The 15,104-nt window shown below is 46.9% G+C and overlaps 1 protein-coding gene across 1 annotated transcript in view; it reads right to left on the bottom strand.

Annotated features, from left to right (window-relative positions):
- The window catches only part of GLP2R (glucagon like peptide 2 receptor), a 46,187-nt gene that overhangs the window by 20,534 nt on the left and 10,549 nt on the right, over positions 1–15,104 (bottom strand). The window contains exons 4-9 of the mRNA XM_007457842.1: positions 14,353–14,474; positions 11,522–11,628; positions 9,361–9,514; positions 6,730–6,889; positions 5,624–5,684; positions 2,360–2,429 (exon numbers count right to left, since the gene is read on the bottom strand). Of these exons, the coding sequence (XP_007457904.1) occupies positions 2,360–2,429; positions 5,624–5,684; positions 6,730–6,889; positions 9,361–9,514; positions 11,522–11,628; positions 14,353–14,474 (674 nt within the window). The remainder of the gene's footprint in view (positions 1–2,359; positions 2,430–5,623; positions 5,685–6,729; positions 6,890–9,360; positions 9,515–11,521; positions 11,629–14,352; positions 14,475–15,104) is intronic.

Genomic DNA, 15,104 nt, shown 5'->3' with positions numbered 1-15,104 from the left:
CTGGGAACCTGAATTCAGAACAAGCACTCAGGAGACCACACCTGAGCTTCTCCTTAGAATCCCTAAGCCACATCTGAGATCAATGAAACACAAATCTCGTGCAAGAAGAATTTTTCAAGATACCCAGGTGATCCCAAGAGCAACCAAGATGGAGAGCCAGTGATGTAGCCTCTGGAAGACTGCACGCAGGGTGAGCACCAGGGATCCAGCTGGAGCGAGTCTGAACTCCATCCTAGGGAAGGCCATCCTGCTTCATTCTGCCTGGTTCATGAGAACCTTCCAGTGCCCAGAAGTGTGGGTCACAAGCATTTACTGAGTAAGTTTCTGCAGAGCCTGCCATATGCTTGGGCTGGCAGCCAGGACGCATAAAACACGGGGCTTATAGTGACAGCACACAGGCTTTAGACAAATACTTGCAATAAGACATTGCTGGGGTCATAGCAGAAGTTGGTACGGGATCTGGGAAGGACACAGAGGAGGGTGTGACCATCTCTACTTTGTGGGGTGGGTGTCCAAGTAGAATGGCCAGGTGGATGAGATGACGGAGGGAGGCGGTTCCAACTTGAGGAGGGTCCAAAGCAAGGTACTGACGCACGAAAAGCCCACAGTCCTCCAGGCATGGGGGCTGGAGGCAATAAGTATCTGGGGGCAGCTGCACGATGCTGTGGTTACAAGTGCCGGTGTCACCGATCAGACCGGGATCTGGCCCCCACTGACTAACTCTGTGACAATCTTCAGCATCATCACCGATAAAAGAAACATAAGAGTAGCGCCTACCTCCTGGGTTTGTTGGGAAGATGAAATGAGTTAATACGCACAGAGCGCTCAGAAGAGCAGGTATGTAGGAGGCACTCAATAAATGTCAGCCGGCTGCAGCGGAGGTGGCCAGCCAGGAGCTGCGGCTGGGACCGCGGCGGGGCAGTGTGGCTGGAGAGGAAAGGATGTGGGGAAGGGAGGGATGGGGTGGGTGAGGCAGGGCAGGAGGCCGCACTGGGAGTGGGCGTGGTCAGAGGTCATTTTGAGCATCCGCTCTCAGCTGCGTGTGGAAGGACCGGAGGGGGCATCCCCAGTAGCATCCAGGCCACCGCTTAGAGCATCTCCATGCTCTTGGTTTTCCTGCCCTTTCTACGAACATCTTCCCCTCCCAGGCACACTCAACGCTCAGGTCTGGGCGGAGAGTGCCCTTCAATTACTGACAAATATTGACATTCTTCTCTAAGAATAAGCCTTTTTGCTTTCGCGAAACCACAAATGCCAGGTTATTTCTATAAAATGGCAAAAACGGAATGCCCGGCAACCCCTTGGAGAAGAGAGTGGGCGGTGCCTGGCTGGTGGGCGCCCAGGGCTGCTGGCCCTGCGTCCAGGCAGGAAGACCTCCCGCCTCCTCTGGGATCTTTTTTTTTTTTTGCGGTACGCGGGCCTCTCACTGCCGTGGCCTCCCCCGTTGCGGAGCACAGGCTCCGGACGCGCAGGCCCAGCGGCCACGGCTCACGGGCCCCGCCGCTCCGCGGCATGTGGGATCTTCCCGGACCGGGGCGCGAACCCGCGTCCCCTGCATCGGCAGGCGGACTCGCAACCACTGCGCCACCAGGGAAGCCCTCCTCTGGGATCTCGTTGCTCATCCTTCCAACTGTCTGCTATCTCCCTGCCCCTCCCCCGAACTTCTTTGGCAGATGTCTTCCTCACATGCTAGCATCTAAAGGAGCTTTAGGACTCCGGCTTGAGCAGTCCCTCTGCACCCCCCAAATTCTGGGCCTTAAGGAATAAAGGGCCTTCTTCCACAAGGTCTCAGAGTAGCATCATCTCCTGACTCGAACCCCCATCACAGCTTTGGGTTAACAGCGATTGAATGCTTTCCTCCTCTAAAAGACACTTCCCTAGTCTCCCCTCCCTCCTGCTGATGGTGGTAAATCCAAGCCCATAGCTTTGCTGTCACCGGGCTCGTCCATGACCGAAGGCACCTGCATCCCCAGGGTTTGTGCACATCACAGCCGGGTGACATGAGGTCACTGAGCTGATCACGGGTTTCTCTACACAGTTGGAAAACCCAGAGAGAAGGAGGCTTATAGTGTAAGCCTGGATTTAGGTACTGAACCAGAACAAGGAGAAGCTTCTTTTTGGGGGGTAGGGGGGATAATATGGCACACTTACGTCTGCCATGACATGACACCAAGGAGGAGCTTCTTACTGGCTTCTTCTCATTCAACAGATCTTACTCACAGCTCAGCATCTCCATCTCAAGGGATCTGGCCCAGGTTCATTCTGAGCCAGAGAATCTGGTGGGTGGCAGGGGAGGGGACAGGGTCCTCCACAGCAGCTGAGCTCAGAGAGGAAAAAGGGCGGGTGGGACGGTCCTCACCGTTACACAAAGCAGCAGGGGTCCCCGAATGATCCACCAGACATTCTTATTCCTGTTGGTTCCCCAGCACCTACGGCAAAGAGCGAGCAGTAAAAGACTTACGTCTGAGACAAGGCTGAAGGTAAAGGGCCTGCACCCTCGGAAGAAGCAGGCTCACACTCAAGACTCACTTGGGACGGGGGAGGGAGGGCCCAAACCCCTTCCTATTAGGTTGATACTGTGGACTTTTTTTTTTTTTTTGAACCAGGAAAGTGGTCTTCATGCTAATAGCTTGGTGTGTAGCCTTCCACATTTTTCTCCGTGTTCATACAAACGTGAATTCTTAATTCTACAGGCACACCTCATTTTAATGTGCTTCACTTTACTGCGCTTTGCAGATATTGTGTTTTTTTGCAAATTGAAGGCTTGTGCAACCCTGCGTCGGGCAAGCCTGTAGGCAGTATCTTCCGACGGCATTTGCTCACTTCGTGGCTCTGTGTCACGTTTTGGTAATTCTTGCAATGTTTTAAAGCTTTTCATTGTTACTACGTTTGTTATGGCGATCTGTGATCAGCGATCTTTGACGTTACTATGGTAATCGTTTTGCGGTGCCGTGATCTGTGCCCACATGAGATGGCGAACTTAATACACGTGTGTGTTCTGACTGCGCCACCAACCGGCTGTTCCCCTATCTCTGTCCCTCTCCTCAGGCCTCCCTCTTTCCCCGAGACACAGAAATATTGAAATTAGGCCAATTAGTAACCCTACAAAGGTCTCTAAGTGTTCAAGTGAAAGGAAGAGCGACACGTCCCTCGTTTTAAATCAAATGTTAGAAATGATTAAGCTTAGTGAGGAAGCCAATCTCGAAAGCCGAGACTGGCTGAAAGCTACGGTCCTTGCACCAAACAGTTCTTGAATGTTTTTAGCTCACTGTTGGGAGCAACTGCTCAGAAAAAAAAAAGATTCCTTTCAAAAATATGACTGCTCATTGACAATGCACCGGTGACCCAAGAGCTCTGACCGGAGACGGACGATGAAATTAACGTTGTTTTCATGCCTGCTAACACAACATTCATCCTGTAGCCCATGGATCAAGGAGTAATTGTTACTTTCAAGTCTTACTATTTAACAAATACATTTTGTAAGGCTATAGCTGCCTTAGATGCTGACTCCTCTGATGGACCTGGGTAAAGTAAGTTGAAAACCTTCAGGAAAAGATTCACCATTCTAGACGCTATTGAGAACATTCATGATTCATGGGACGAGGTCAAAAAGAAACATTAACAGGACTTTGGAAGAAGTTGATTCCGACCTTGATGGATGACCTTGAGGGGTTCAAGACTTCAATGGATGAACTAACTGCAAATGTGGTGGAAATAGCAAGAGAGCTAGAATTAGAAGTGGATCCTGAAGGTGTGACTGAATTGCTCCCATCTCATCATAAAACTAAACCGATGAGGAGTTTTGCTTCTTATGGATGAGCAAAGGAGGTGGTTTTTTGAGATGGAATCTACTCCTGGTGAAGATGTTGTGAAGATTGTTGGAAAGACAACAAAGGACTTAGAATATTACATAAAATAAGTTGATAAAGCAGCAGCAGGGTTTGAAAGGATTGACTCCAATCTTGAAAGAAGTTCTTCTGTTGGATAAGATGCTATCAAATAGCGTGCATGCTACAGAGAAATCGTTCATAAAAGGAAAAATAGATGTGGCAAACGTCATCATTTTCTCTTATTTTAAGAAATTGCTGCAGACACTCCAACCTATAGCAACCACCACTCTTATCAGTCAGCAGCCATCCAGACCCTCCACCAGCAGAAAGATTATGACTCACTGAAGCCTCAGATGATGGTTAGCATTTTTTTTAGCAATAAAGTATTTTTTTTTGCTGTTAAAATTATGATAATTTTATATTTATAAATTTGAAAATTCATCCAAAATGACAAATTCTTTAAAAAAAAGCAAGCTAACAAGACTAACCCAAGAAAGAAAAAATATCTAAAAAACCTATATCTACTCCGAAAGTTGTTTGTATAATTAAGTACCTTTACAGAAAATGATTTCCCGGGATAAATGGCTTTCCAAGTAAATTCTTCCAAAGGTTTAGGGAAGAAATATTGGTAATCTTACATAAAAATCTTCCAGGAAACAGGAAAGTATATATTGCTCAAAATATTTATAAGGCCAACATAAGCTTCAGATCAAAACTAAAAATAATATTACAAGAATAGAATCACAGGCCAGTTTCTCTTTTGAACATGCATGCAAAATGTGTAAACAGAAGCACAAACTCTATCCATGGTACATAAAACAATCCTATATCACAATCAAAGTAGCTTCATTCTAGTAATGCAAGGTTGGTTTCGTGTTCAAACGTGAAACTGATCCCAGGAATGAATTAGAGTGGGAAAAAAAGTCATTTAAAACAGAAGTCTTGGGAATTGCCTGGTGTAGCAATGAAGTATTTTTAATCGAGATTTTTTTTTTTTAAGACATAATGCTACTGCACACTTCATAGTATACAGTAGCCCATGGATCAAGGAGTAATTGCTACTTTCAAGTCTTACTATTTAACAAATAGTTAACAAATATTTAACAAATACACAGTACAGTGTAAACATAGCTTTCATATGTACTGGGAAACCAAAACATTCACGTGCCTCGCTTTATTGAGATATTATTCACTTTATTGTGGTGGCCTGAACTGAACCCACAATATCTCCAAGGGATGTCTGCGTAGGGAATTTTTGGTGGTAACTATTTGGAGGGGAAAAAAATGGAATCACTGACACACATTATTCAGCAGCAAGCTTAACGACACGCTTTTGAGGTTTAGTCCCTAAAAGCCAAAAGGTACAGAACTAACTTGTTTTTTCAGTCGTTTTATAGTAGTCCACTATATAGGTATGCCACAATTTGTTTGATGACTCCCCTATTGATGGATGTTCAGGGCTTTTTTGTTTGATTGGTTTTGCCTTTTTTCCCCCACTGTGAATGCAATAAGCATTCTTGTACCTATATTTGTATATACCCAGGGTCGCTGCTAACCTAAGCAGCCAATTTTTGTACGAATTTTGTGCTTATCTGCATGTGTAACTAAATTAATAGACGAATTTCTACAAGAAAGGTATTTGATTCTTTTATCTACATACTTAAGTATATCCTGGATGGCCAAAATGGAAGGGAGTGGATATTCTCTTTGGGAAAATAGTATATTTCCTTAACATTGGGGCCTATCTGGGAATGGCTAGCTCACGGAAATGTAAAAAGAGGTGAATTACCTACCCTGTGTTCTCCAGCTGAGCGCGGGCGATGCTCCAGGGTACAACGAAGAGCACCGGGAAAGCTGGGCGAAAACACGGAAATGGAGTCAAGGGCTGGCTGACCAAACGTGCCTACTGCCTACACTACCCTGGTGGGCCAAGCACAACTGCTTGAAACTTATAAAGACCCAAACGTCATAGAACTGTGGACTGTGACAGCTGGAGAGGCCTACAGGGGCACAGGGCCATTGACTGTTTGAGAAACCAGGAAGCACAGAGGAGGACAGATTTGCCACATGTCACAGAGCAGCTTAGGGTAAATCCAAAGACAACTATCAAATCTCCTGAATCACCGGCCAAAGTTATGCCCTCTGAATGCCGCAGCCTCAACTTCCCCAAGAGTTTGTGGCAACAGGGGTTCCAGACCTCATCTTGGAGACTTAGTTGGCACATGGACTGAATGTTTGTGTCCCCTCCAAATTCATATGTTGAAGCCCTAACCCCCAACGTGATGACATTTGGAGACGAGACCTTTGGAGGTAATCAGGTTTAGATGAGGTGTGTGTAGTAGGGGTGGTCATCGTGATAGGATTAGTGTCCATATTAAGAGGAGACCAGAGAGCTCTCTTTCGCTCTCTCTCGCTCTCTCTCCCCGCACCGTGATGTGAGGCTACAGCAAGAAGGCAGCTGTCTGCAAGCCAGGAAGAGGACCTTCGTCAGAACTCAACCATCCTGGCACTGTGATCTCACAGCTCCCAGCCTCCAGAAATAAACATCTGTGTTTCAAGCCACAGAGACTATGGTATTTTGTCATGGCAGCCCTAGTAGATGAATACAGTTGGGGACAGGGTAGGAGGAACGTCACCTGATTCTACCAAAACCTTCCCAAGTTTCGACTGTGTGCATTGGGTCTACAGCACTTATGTCTACATGCATGTACACATGTGCACGGGAGTGCGTGCACACTCACACACACACCCCCCTCTTTGCAGAGTCTCTTGTGATTGAGAGGTTATCTGTCCCAGAAACCTCGCTCCAGTTGGCCCCTAACTCCAACCAAAAGTTCTATTGGGCTCCCACGTTCTGATAGGTCCCCAGGAGAAGAGGCTGGGGGTTCAGGTCACTCACCCCAACCCACCAGCAGGTATCTGGGCCACAGCCGCCTTTCCGAAAGCACTGTGGGCTCCAGGAGCGTGTGGAGGTAAAGGCCTTCAACCAGCAGCCATGAGTAATTGGCACCCACAAAGTAGTGCAGGAGAACCTGGGCCGAGCGGCAGGAAGTGGACACCTGCAGAGGACAGAGCACATGGGGGTGAGTCTAGGCTCCCTCAGCATCTGGACCCCACCAGGGTGGAGAAGGGCCTCCACATGCACAGCCCCTCCCTCTGAGCTCCCCTCTCTCCCAAACCCTTGCTGACCATCTCAGAGAGGTTGGCAATCATGTAAAAATATGGGGGCTTCATGTAGGTTTTAAAGCTCAGCTTCTTGACATCCGAGATATTTTCAGACAAAGACAAGGAGAATTCATCATCAGCAAGTTCCATAAAGAAAGCACTGAAAATTTTTTTTAAAAGTTAAAAAAAAGAGTGAAGTAAGTCAGAAAGAGAAAAACAAATACCGTATGCTAACACATATATATGGAATATAAGAGAAAAAAAAAAAAGGTCATGAAGAACCTAGGGGTAAGACGGGAATAAAGACACAGACCTACTAGAGAATGGACTTGAGGACATGGGGAGGGGGAAGGGTAAGCTGTGACAAAGTGAGAGAGTGGCATGGACACATATACACTACCAAACGTAAGGTAGATAGCTACTGGGAAGCAGCCACATAGCACAGGGAGATCAGCTCAGTGCTTTGTGACCACCTAGAGGGGTGGGATAGGGAGGGTGGGAGGGAGGGAGACGCAAGAGGGAGGAGATATGGGGATATATGTATATGTGTAACTGATTCACTTTGTTATACAGCAGAAACTAACACACCATTGTAAAGCAATTATACTCCAATAAAGATGTTAAAAAAGAAAGCACTGAAAGGTATGTCTTCTGATCTCAGTTCAGTTAAGCAAGGTATCAATAATTTAAAAATCTTCATATGACTAGAAATGAGGACATAGACTTCTAAATAAATTCATGAATCAAAGAAGAAATAATAATAGAAATTAGAAATTATTCCTGAACTGAATGTATGGAGAATACTGCATATCAAAACTTGGGGCATGCAGCTAGGATGAATTTTACAACTAGAATGAAATTTACCAACTCAAGTGCATTTATTAAGAAAGAAAAAGGCTGAAAGTCGCTTACCTTAAATACGTCAAAAATGTTAGAAAAAGAACAGCAAAATAAAGCCAAAGAAAGTACGTGGGAGGAAATAATAAAGATAATAGCAGAAATCAATGAAATAGAGGACATAAAGTAAAGAGAATCAACAATGCCAAAAGTTTGTTCTTTGAAAAGTCCAGTAAGATTGAGAAACTTTAGCAAGGATTATCATGGGGGGAGAAAAGTGAGTGAGGGTACAAATAGTCAGTAACACGAATGAAAAAAGGAATACCACGACAGATGTAACAGACCTTAAAAAGGTCTGAAGGGAATATAGACAATATGCCAATAAATTTGGAAAGCTAGATGAAGCAGACAAATTCCTAGAAAAACACATTACTACAGCTGACACCAGAAGAAACAGAAAATCTGAATCTAACAGTCCTAATTAATCCATAATTAAAAGCCTTGCAACAGAGAAAACTCTGGGCCCAAATGGCTTCACTAGGGTAATCTATCAAACATTTAAGGAAGAAATAATACCGATCTTAAACAAATTCTTCCAGAGAAGTGAGAAAGAGATCATTTGTCTTGAGAAGTCAGCATAAACTTTATGCTGATAAAGGCAGTACCTTATAAAACCTGATAAAGGCAGTACAAACATACCTCATGTATTGTACTTTGCCTTATTGGGCTGCTCAGATACTGTGTTTTTTACAAACTGAAGGTTTGTGGCAACCCCGTGTTGTCAGATGATGGTTAGCATTTTTTAGCAAGGAAGTGTTTTTAGATTAAGGGATGTGCATTATGTTTTTAGATACAATGCTATTGCACACTTAACAGACTATAGTGTAGTGTACGCATAACTTTTAGATGCACTGGGAAACCAAAACATTCATGTGAGTTGCCTTATTGCGATATTTGCTTTACTACAGTGGTCCGGAACCAAACCACCGTATCTGCAGGGTATGCCTGTACAAGAAAAGAAAATTACTCCTGAATGCAGATGAGCAACTGCTAAACAAAACACAGTGTTAAGCAAACAGTCCAGCAGGAGGGGAGAGAGATTACTACATGAGGACCTAGCTGGATTTCTTCCAGGAGTGCAAGGCAGTTTGAGAGGTTACTGCATTCATTATTAACAGGATAAAGGAAAAACCATCTCAACAGATGTAGAAAAGCTTTACTGCCGTGAGACAGAGTACTAATTTTAAAAGGTTGATCTGGTCCATTTCTTTTGTCTACAGGTGAAGAAATTTTCCACCCATTGCGTATAAAGCAGCCTCTCGGTGCCATTTTCCACTACTGATTTCCTTTACCTGCCCCATTCTCGGGAGGTTGAATTTTTTTTTTTTTTTTTTTTAGGTTAGGTGATGCATCTCTAAGCAGAGAGACTGACACCGCTTCCTCTCTCTCTTCTCCTGCCCAGCCTCACCTTCTCGCAGTTCCCGGTATCGATCCACCAGGTGGAGGCCAGCGGTGAGGAGGGACATACCTCTGACACGTAGGACATCCATTCTCTCTCGCTGTCGGGCCTCTTCGAGTAAGAGTTGTAGACGATGGAGTCTCTCACCAGCACAGCCAGCGCTCTCAGGATGAAAGAGGCAAACAAGTTCATGTGGATATAGTTGCGTGTGCAGTGGAGTTTTCTGTGCGAGGAGAAAACCGGGTGTCTTCCCTCAGAAAAGAATGGCTCAGGCCGACAGGTGTGTGCCTGAGACCTGGGTATCTGCCACTGAAGGGCACAGGTTCCGAGTGTAGTCTCCAGAGCTGGATAGCTGGCTTAAAGGATCTTTCCTCTCTGTGCCTCATTTTCCTCATGTGTAAGATGGAGAAAATAACAGCTATCACCTACAGAATGCTCAACATGCCAGGCTATGTTCCAAGCTACCTGCCTGTGGGTACTTATGGGTATCCTTAACTCCTCACAGCTCCCGACATTACAAATGGGGGAACTGAGGCAGAAAGCTTAAGTCCAAAGTCCCAGAGCAGTAAGTGGCAGAGCTGAGATTTAGACCCAGAAACTCTGGGGTCAATATATGGCTCTCCGAGACTCTACTCCCTGTAAGAACAAGGGCACTCACCACAAAGGGCCACGGGAGGATTCAACCAGTTAATGGGTGAAAAGTGCTCACACGGTACCTGGCACCTAAGTGCCTGGAAAATATCAGCTCTCATGACCTCCCTCACCCAGCTGGAGCCTCCTGTGCCGGCTGATGTAAAACTGCATCCTCGGTCTCTCTAGCGAAAGGACCCTTTTCCAGCACTGTGCTCTCAGAGTCCCGCCTATGCCCCTGTGCAGCATATGTCTGTCCAGTCCTGCCTTGCTTCAGAGCTATTATTACTTTTTTAGTTTCCAAAAAGATTTGAGCAGGTCCTTGTGTTCTACTATTTATGGATCCTTCTCTCTAGACTGGGCCCAGAGCCAGAGACAAAATGGACACGTGGTCAACCCAGGCTCTGCTAAAGTTACTTCCTCCAGGGCCAGGCAGTTATTTGCTCCTGGCCTGGTTCTGGGACTTTGGGAAGGTGAGTGGAGGAGGTCACAGATAGCAGTGGGCACAGGCTGTGGAATTCTCTCCCATTGTTCAGTAATTGTTCTCCCAGCGGGGTAAGTGGTCATGACTCCGCTCTCTGCTCTAGGGCCTCAAGAGCATCATGGGATTGAGAGGTCAGGTGGGGCCAGCCCTGGGCCTCGCAAAGCCCAGGTGGGAGCTGCTCTGGAATTAGCATCCAGGTCTCCAGGGTCCCCATCCAGGCCTCCGCATCTGCGTCGAACGCTCATCCTGCCACATTACACTCCATTACGTTCCTGAACGGACCAAGACCAGGAGACGGCCTTGGAGGGCTCCCTAGGGGGTCTATAAATATCTCACTTGGGTCGTTTCTAAAAATGTGATTTAGTAAAATGCCTTCAGGTTTTGGATTCTGAAAGACAGTAGAAGGGAGTGAAAATGCTCAGGCTCTGGACCGCCCGGTTGTGATCCTGGCTCCATCACTTGCCAGCTGTGTGATGGTAAGCAAGTGACATCATCTCTCCATATTTCAGTTAACTCGCTTATAAAATGGGGTAATAATACGGCTAATCTCCTAGGATTAGAATTCATCTTAATTCTGATTAGAAAGAAACTTAAATGACTTAATGCATGTAATGTGCTTAGAACAGTGCCTGGCACCAAGGAAGCACTCAAATGATTGACGGCTAATTGGAGTCCGAGGGCCCTGGATTAAAACCCCAGCTCTCCCACTCACTAATTTGTTTGGGGGAAGTTTTTTTAATCTCGTCCATAAAAATAATGCATCTGGTAGAGTTGTGGTGAGAAGGGGCTGTGGTAGTAATGGGTGTAACTAGGAATTTAGACCAGGGCTGGGCAGAGGTCATCTAATCCAAAAGAGGCAAAAGCAGAGTCAGGAGTCCCAGATTCCAGTCCTAGCTGTGCTTTGCGACCTGGGGTGACTCAGTGTCTTTCTCTGGACCTCTGACATCCCTTTCCTTTGCCTACAAAATGGGGTGAATGGACTAGAGACTCTCTCGGATCCCCTCCAGCTCTGAGGAGCCATGAAATCATCCAGCCTGGTCTCCTGCCTTCTAAAGGGAGCCACGAGCACACGCCTGGGTACCTGTCTGCACACGTGACAGCAGATGTTCCACTCACCGAAGAAACAAGAGGAGGGTGAGAGCCAGGAAGAGGGAGACGATGGAGAGGGAGTACCCCACAGTGTACAACAGCTGCAAGGTCGACAGTAAGGCACGGTATTCCACCTGAACGCAGAGAAAGAGCAGGTGTGACCGCCAAGCCAGGCAGCTACGGTGTCCAACCCCCTCTCCATGCCCCGAACCCTAGTAGACCTGTTTATACCACAGCTCTCCGGCACATCTCAGAGTTCGAGGAACCTTCATGAGTGAAGTGCCCACTGGGGGTCTCATCACCATGGCTGGTCGTGATGCACTGAGATTCACGATATCATTAAGAGCATTGTGCCCAGGACAAGAGGACATCTTGGGAATGAGGACAGGTTCTTTGCCCCCAAGCGTGCTGTCCCTAGGGCATCGGGGTCCCTGTCTTTAAAAGAGCATAAGTTTTTAATTTTGATAAAGTCCAATTTATCAACTTTTTCTTTTACAGTCATTTCCCGTTATCTGCAGTTTTGCTCTCTGTGGTTTCGGTTACCTGCTGTCAACCTTTGATCCAAAAATATTAAATGGAAAATTTCAAAACTAAACAATCCATGAATTTTAAATTGTGCGCCATTCTGAGTAGCGTGGTGAAATCTCACACCGCCCCGCTCTGTCCTTCCTGAGCCATGAATCATCCCTCTGTCCAGCATATCCTGCCCGTTAGTCACTTAGTACCCCTCTTGGTTATTAGCTAGACTGTCTTGGTACAGCAGTGCTTGTGTTCAAGTGACCCTTATTTTACTTAATAATGGCCCCAAAGAGTAGTGATGCTGGCAATTCGGATGTGCCAAAGGGAAGCCACAAAGTGCTTCCTTTAAGTAAAAAGATGAAAGTTCTCGACTTAATAAGGAAAGAAAACAAAAACATATGCTGAGGTTGCTAAGATCTACAGTAAGAAGCAATCTGCTATCAGTGAAATTTTAGAGAATCGTGCTAGTTTCGCTGTCACACTTTAAACTGCAAAAGTTACGGCCACGGTGCATGATGAACGCACAGTGAAGACGGAAAAGACATAGTGTGTACAATTTTGAAGGACAGAGACACACACACACACACACACACACACATACACAATCTCCTTAAAAAAGCACCAGTTAACATGCATAAGGACCCCCAGTGAGTTGTCAGTTGGAAGAACATAACATATCCTGTTTGCCAAAACTCCAAAGGGCATAGATTTACTAACACTAGCCTTTTTTGGGCAAAAATTCAACCCTCTACTAGAAACACAGGTAAACATGGCCAGAAACTTTTTTTTTTAAGAATTTGATTTCTTGGAAATATGGCCATTTGCAGAGAGGGGGAGGCAATGCCCGTGTCCTCACTGCTCTAAAGAGAGAAAACATTACTTCCTGTCTTGGAAAGTGCAGTTTTCCCATCTTGCTTTGCTGTCCCCATCGGCAGACCTCAGCCCAGAGCAAGCGGCAGGCATCTCACACCTGCTGGTGAATTCGTTGTCACCACCTCTGTTTCCAGTCTCTTCAGAGTCACCTGGGGAGCTTTTCCACCAGTACTGACACCTAGACCCCCACCACACGCCCACTGACTCAGAATCTCTGAAACCGTTCATTCAATATTTACTAAGTGCCCACGGTATGTAAAGGCTTTTGTGCACGTTGAGCAGCACTAGGCCAGGGGGTGGCATGTATTCTGATGTAACTGTGACTTTGTCATTGTTCTCAAGCTGCTTCATCCAGGAGGGAAGATAAGAAATATATACAAAGTGCCCAGTTCACGGCACGCGGTTAGCATGAGTTTGGCGCTGTGAAAAACGTCAGACAAATCCTTGAGATAAGCTGAATCCAACCCAACCACAGGTATGATTTTAATACCTTTAAGAGGTGTGACCTGTCACATGGTCTAGGGAACACGGACTTCTGCCAACTCAAGTAATAAAGTTAAAAAGAGGTTGAGAAAAAACTCCCTGAGGAGGTAGAGAATCTGATGGAAGGTTCTTCATGCCTGATGGGAAGATGTGACAGACAAGAGAGCCAAGGATGGGCCAGTTCCCACTGGGAAGGAACCACAGACATGATCTGATGATTTACTGCCCAGCAAACAGGCTGGATCCTGGTGATGGAGCCAGCACTCTTACTTACGTCGTGGTGACGAGGGGTCAAGCTCTCTCCAGAGAACTGTATGTCTATCAACTCTTTCAACCCTCACACGGTACTTGCAATAAACACACTCTGCTGGGGATGGACGGGGAAGCAAAGGCACAGAGCAGTGAAGGGTGGGGTATAAAGAGCTAGGGAGCAAAGACTCTGGACGTGAGTCGGGCTGCCAGGCCCTTGGCCTTGGGCTTGTACCCCGGCTGCTAGGTGTGTGTCCCTCAGGACACAGTGTCTCCTGCCACCACCAAGTCTACATTCTAGGAGGGGACGGATGCCAGAGAATTTCAGAGCGACAGGTGCTGTAAAGGCTGGGGGGAGTGGTAGAAAGTGACCATGGAGACCGTTCTCCACGGGGTGGCCTTGGAATACTTCACTTGGAAGGAGACATTGAGCTCGAAATGTGACTAATGGGAAGGAGAAGCCACAGAAGAGCTGGGGAAAGTGTTCCAGGCGGAAGGAACAGCAAGCACAGAGGCTGGGGTGCCTTCCCTGAGAGGTTCACATCTCATCCCAGCAGCAGAAGAGATTCTGTGGCTGCCGTCCGGGTTGCTGTTTTGGGTGACGGAGGACCTTCCCAGGTGAGTCTGGGACAGGTGCACGGGGGCAGGCTCTTTGTGTGGCCCCTACTGCGGGGACCCCGGCAGAGGTTGGTTTGGGCCTCAGGGCCCGTCCTCACCGAGCCCAGCTGACTCACTTTTTGTTTGAAGCTGTGGTCCTCAGCGCATTCGGAGTTGTCCTGCCAAATATCTGTGGAGTTCTCCAGCGTCTGCCAAGTGCCCTGAGAAAGGCAGTATCTGTAGGCCCTTCCTGAGTGCTCTGAAAGTAAACACAGCTCTGGGGTAAGGGTCAGAACACGCAGCCCGTTCCCCGAGCACGTGGGAAGGCCCTCATCCTCACCGCAAAGCTGTGGAAAATCCCAGGGAAAAGGAATTTTCACTTCCCCTTCTGGGGTCTCACAGCATCCTTGCTGTTTATTTAGGATGGAAAGAAAAACACGGAAGCCTCTACATCTCATAACAAACCATGTTCTGTTAATGTCTGCTGTGTTTACCCAAAGTCCCCGGAGCTGGAACGGTCCCTGGTGACTCAGAGATGTGACAGCCCTCCAAGGTGTGGCCCAGCTGGGAGACGCAGACCTGGGGCTTCCTGATGCCCAAGAGGCCGTGCCATGAAAAAGAGAAGGTGCTGGACCAAAAGCCAGCTCTGCCACCTATGAGCTCTGTGGCCTTGGGCAGGGCCTTACCCCTCTCAGTCCCTCAATTCCTGCTTCTGATGACAAGTTTTGACTATTCCACCTCCAATATTTTTCTTTACTCTTTCTTCTTCCCAAGCTCTTGCCTCTGCCTGTACACACATCCTCACATCCCCTCTTTTTCTGGACCACTGCAGGAGCTTCCAAACTCACCTCCCCGATCCCCCTCCATCCCTCAGTTCATCAATCACAGG

This window comes from Lipotes vexillifer, unplaced genomic scaffold, assembly GCF_000442215.2.
Source record: "Lipotes vexillifer unplaced genomic scaffold, Lipotes_vexillifer_v1.1 scaffold611, whole genome shotgun sequence".
NCBI classification, from domain to species: domain Eukaryota; kingdom Metazoa; phylum Chordata; class Mammalia; order Artiodactyla; family Lipotidae; genus Lipotes; species Lipotes vexillifer.
Note: the sequence above shows the minus strand (reverse complement) of the source record. Positions and strands in the feature narration are given on the sequence as shown.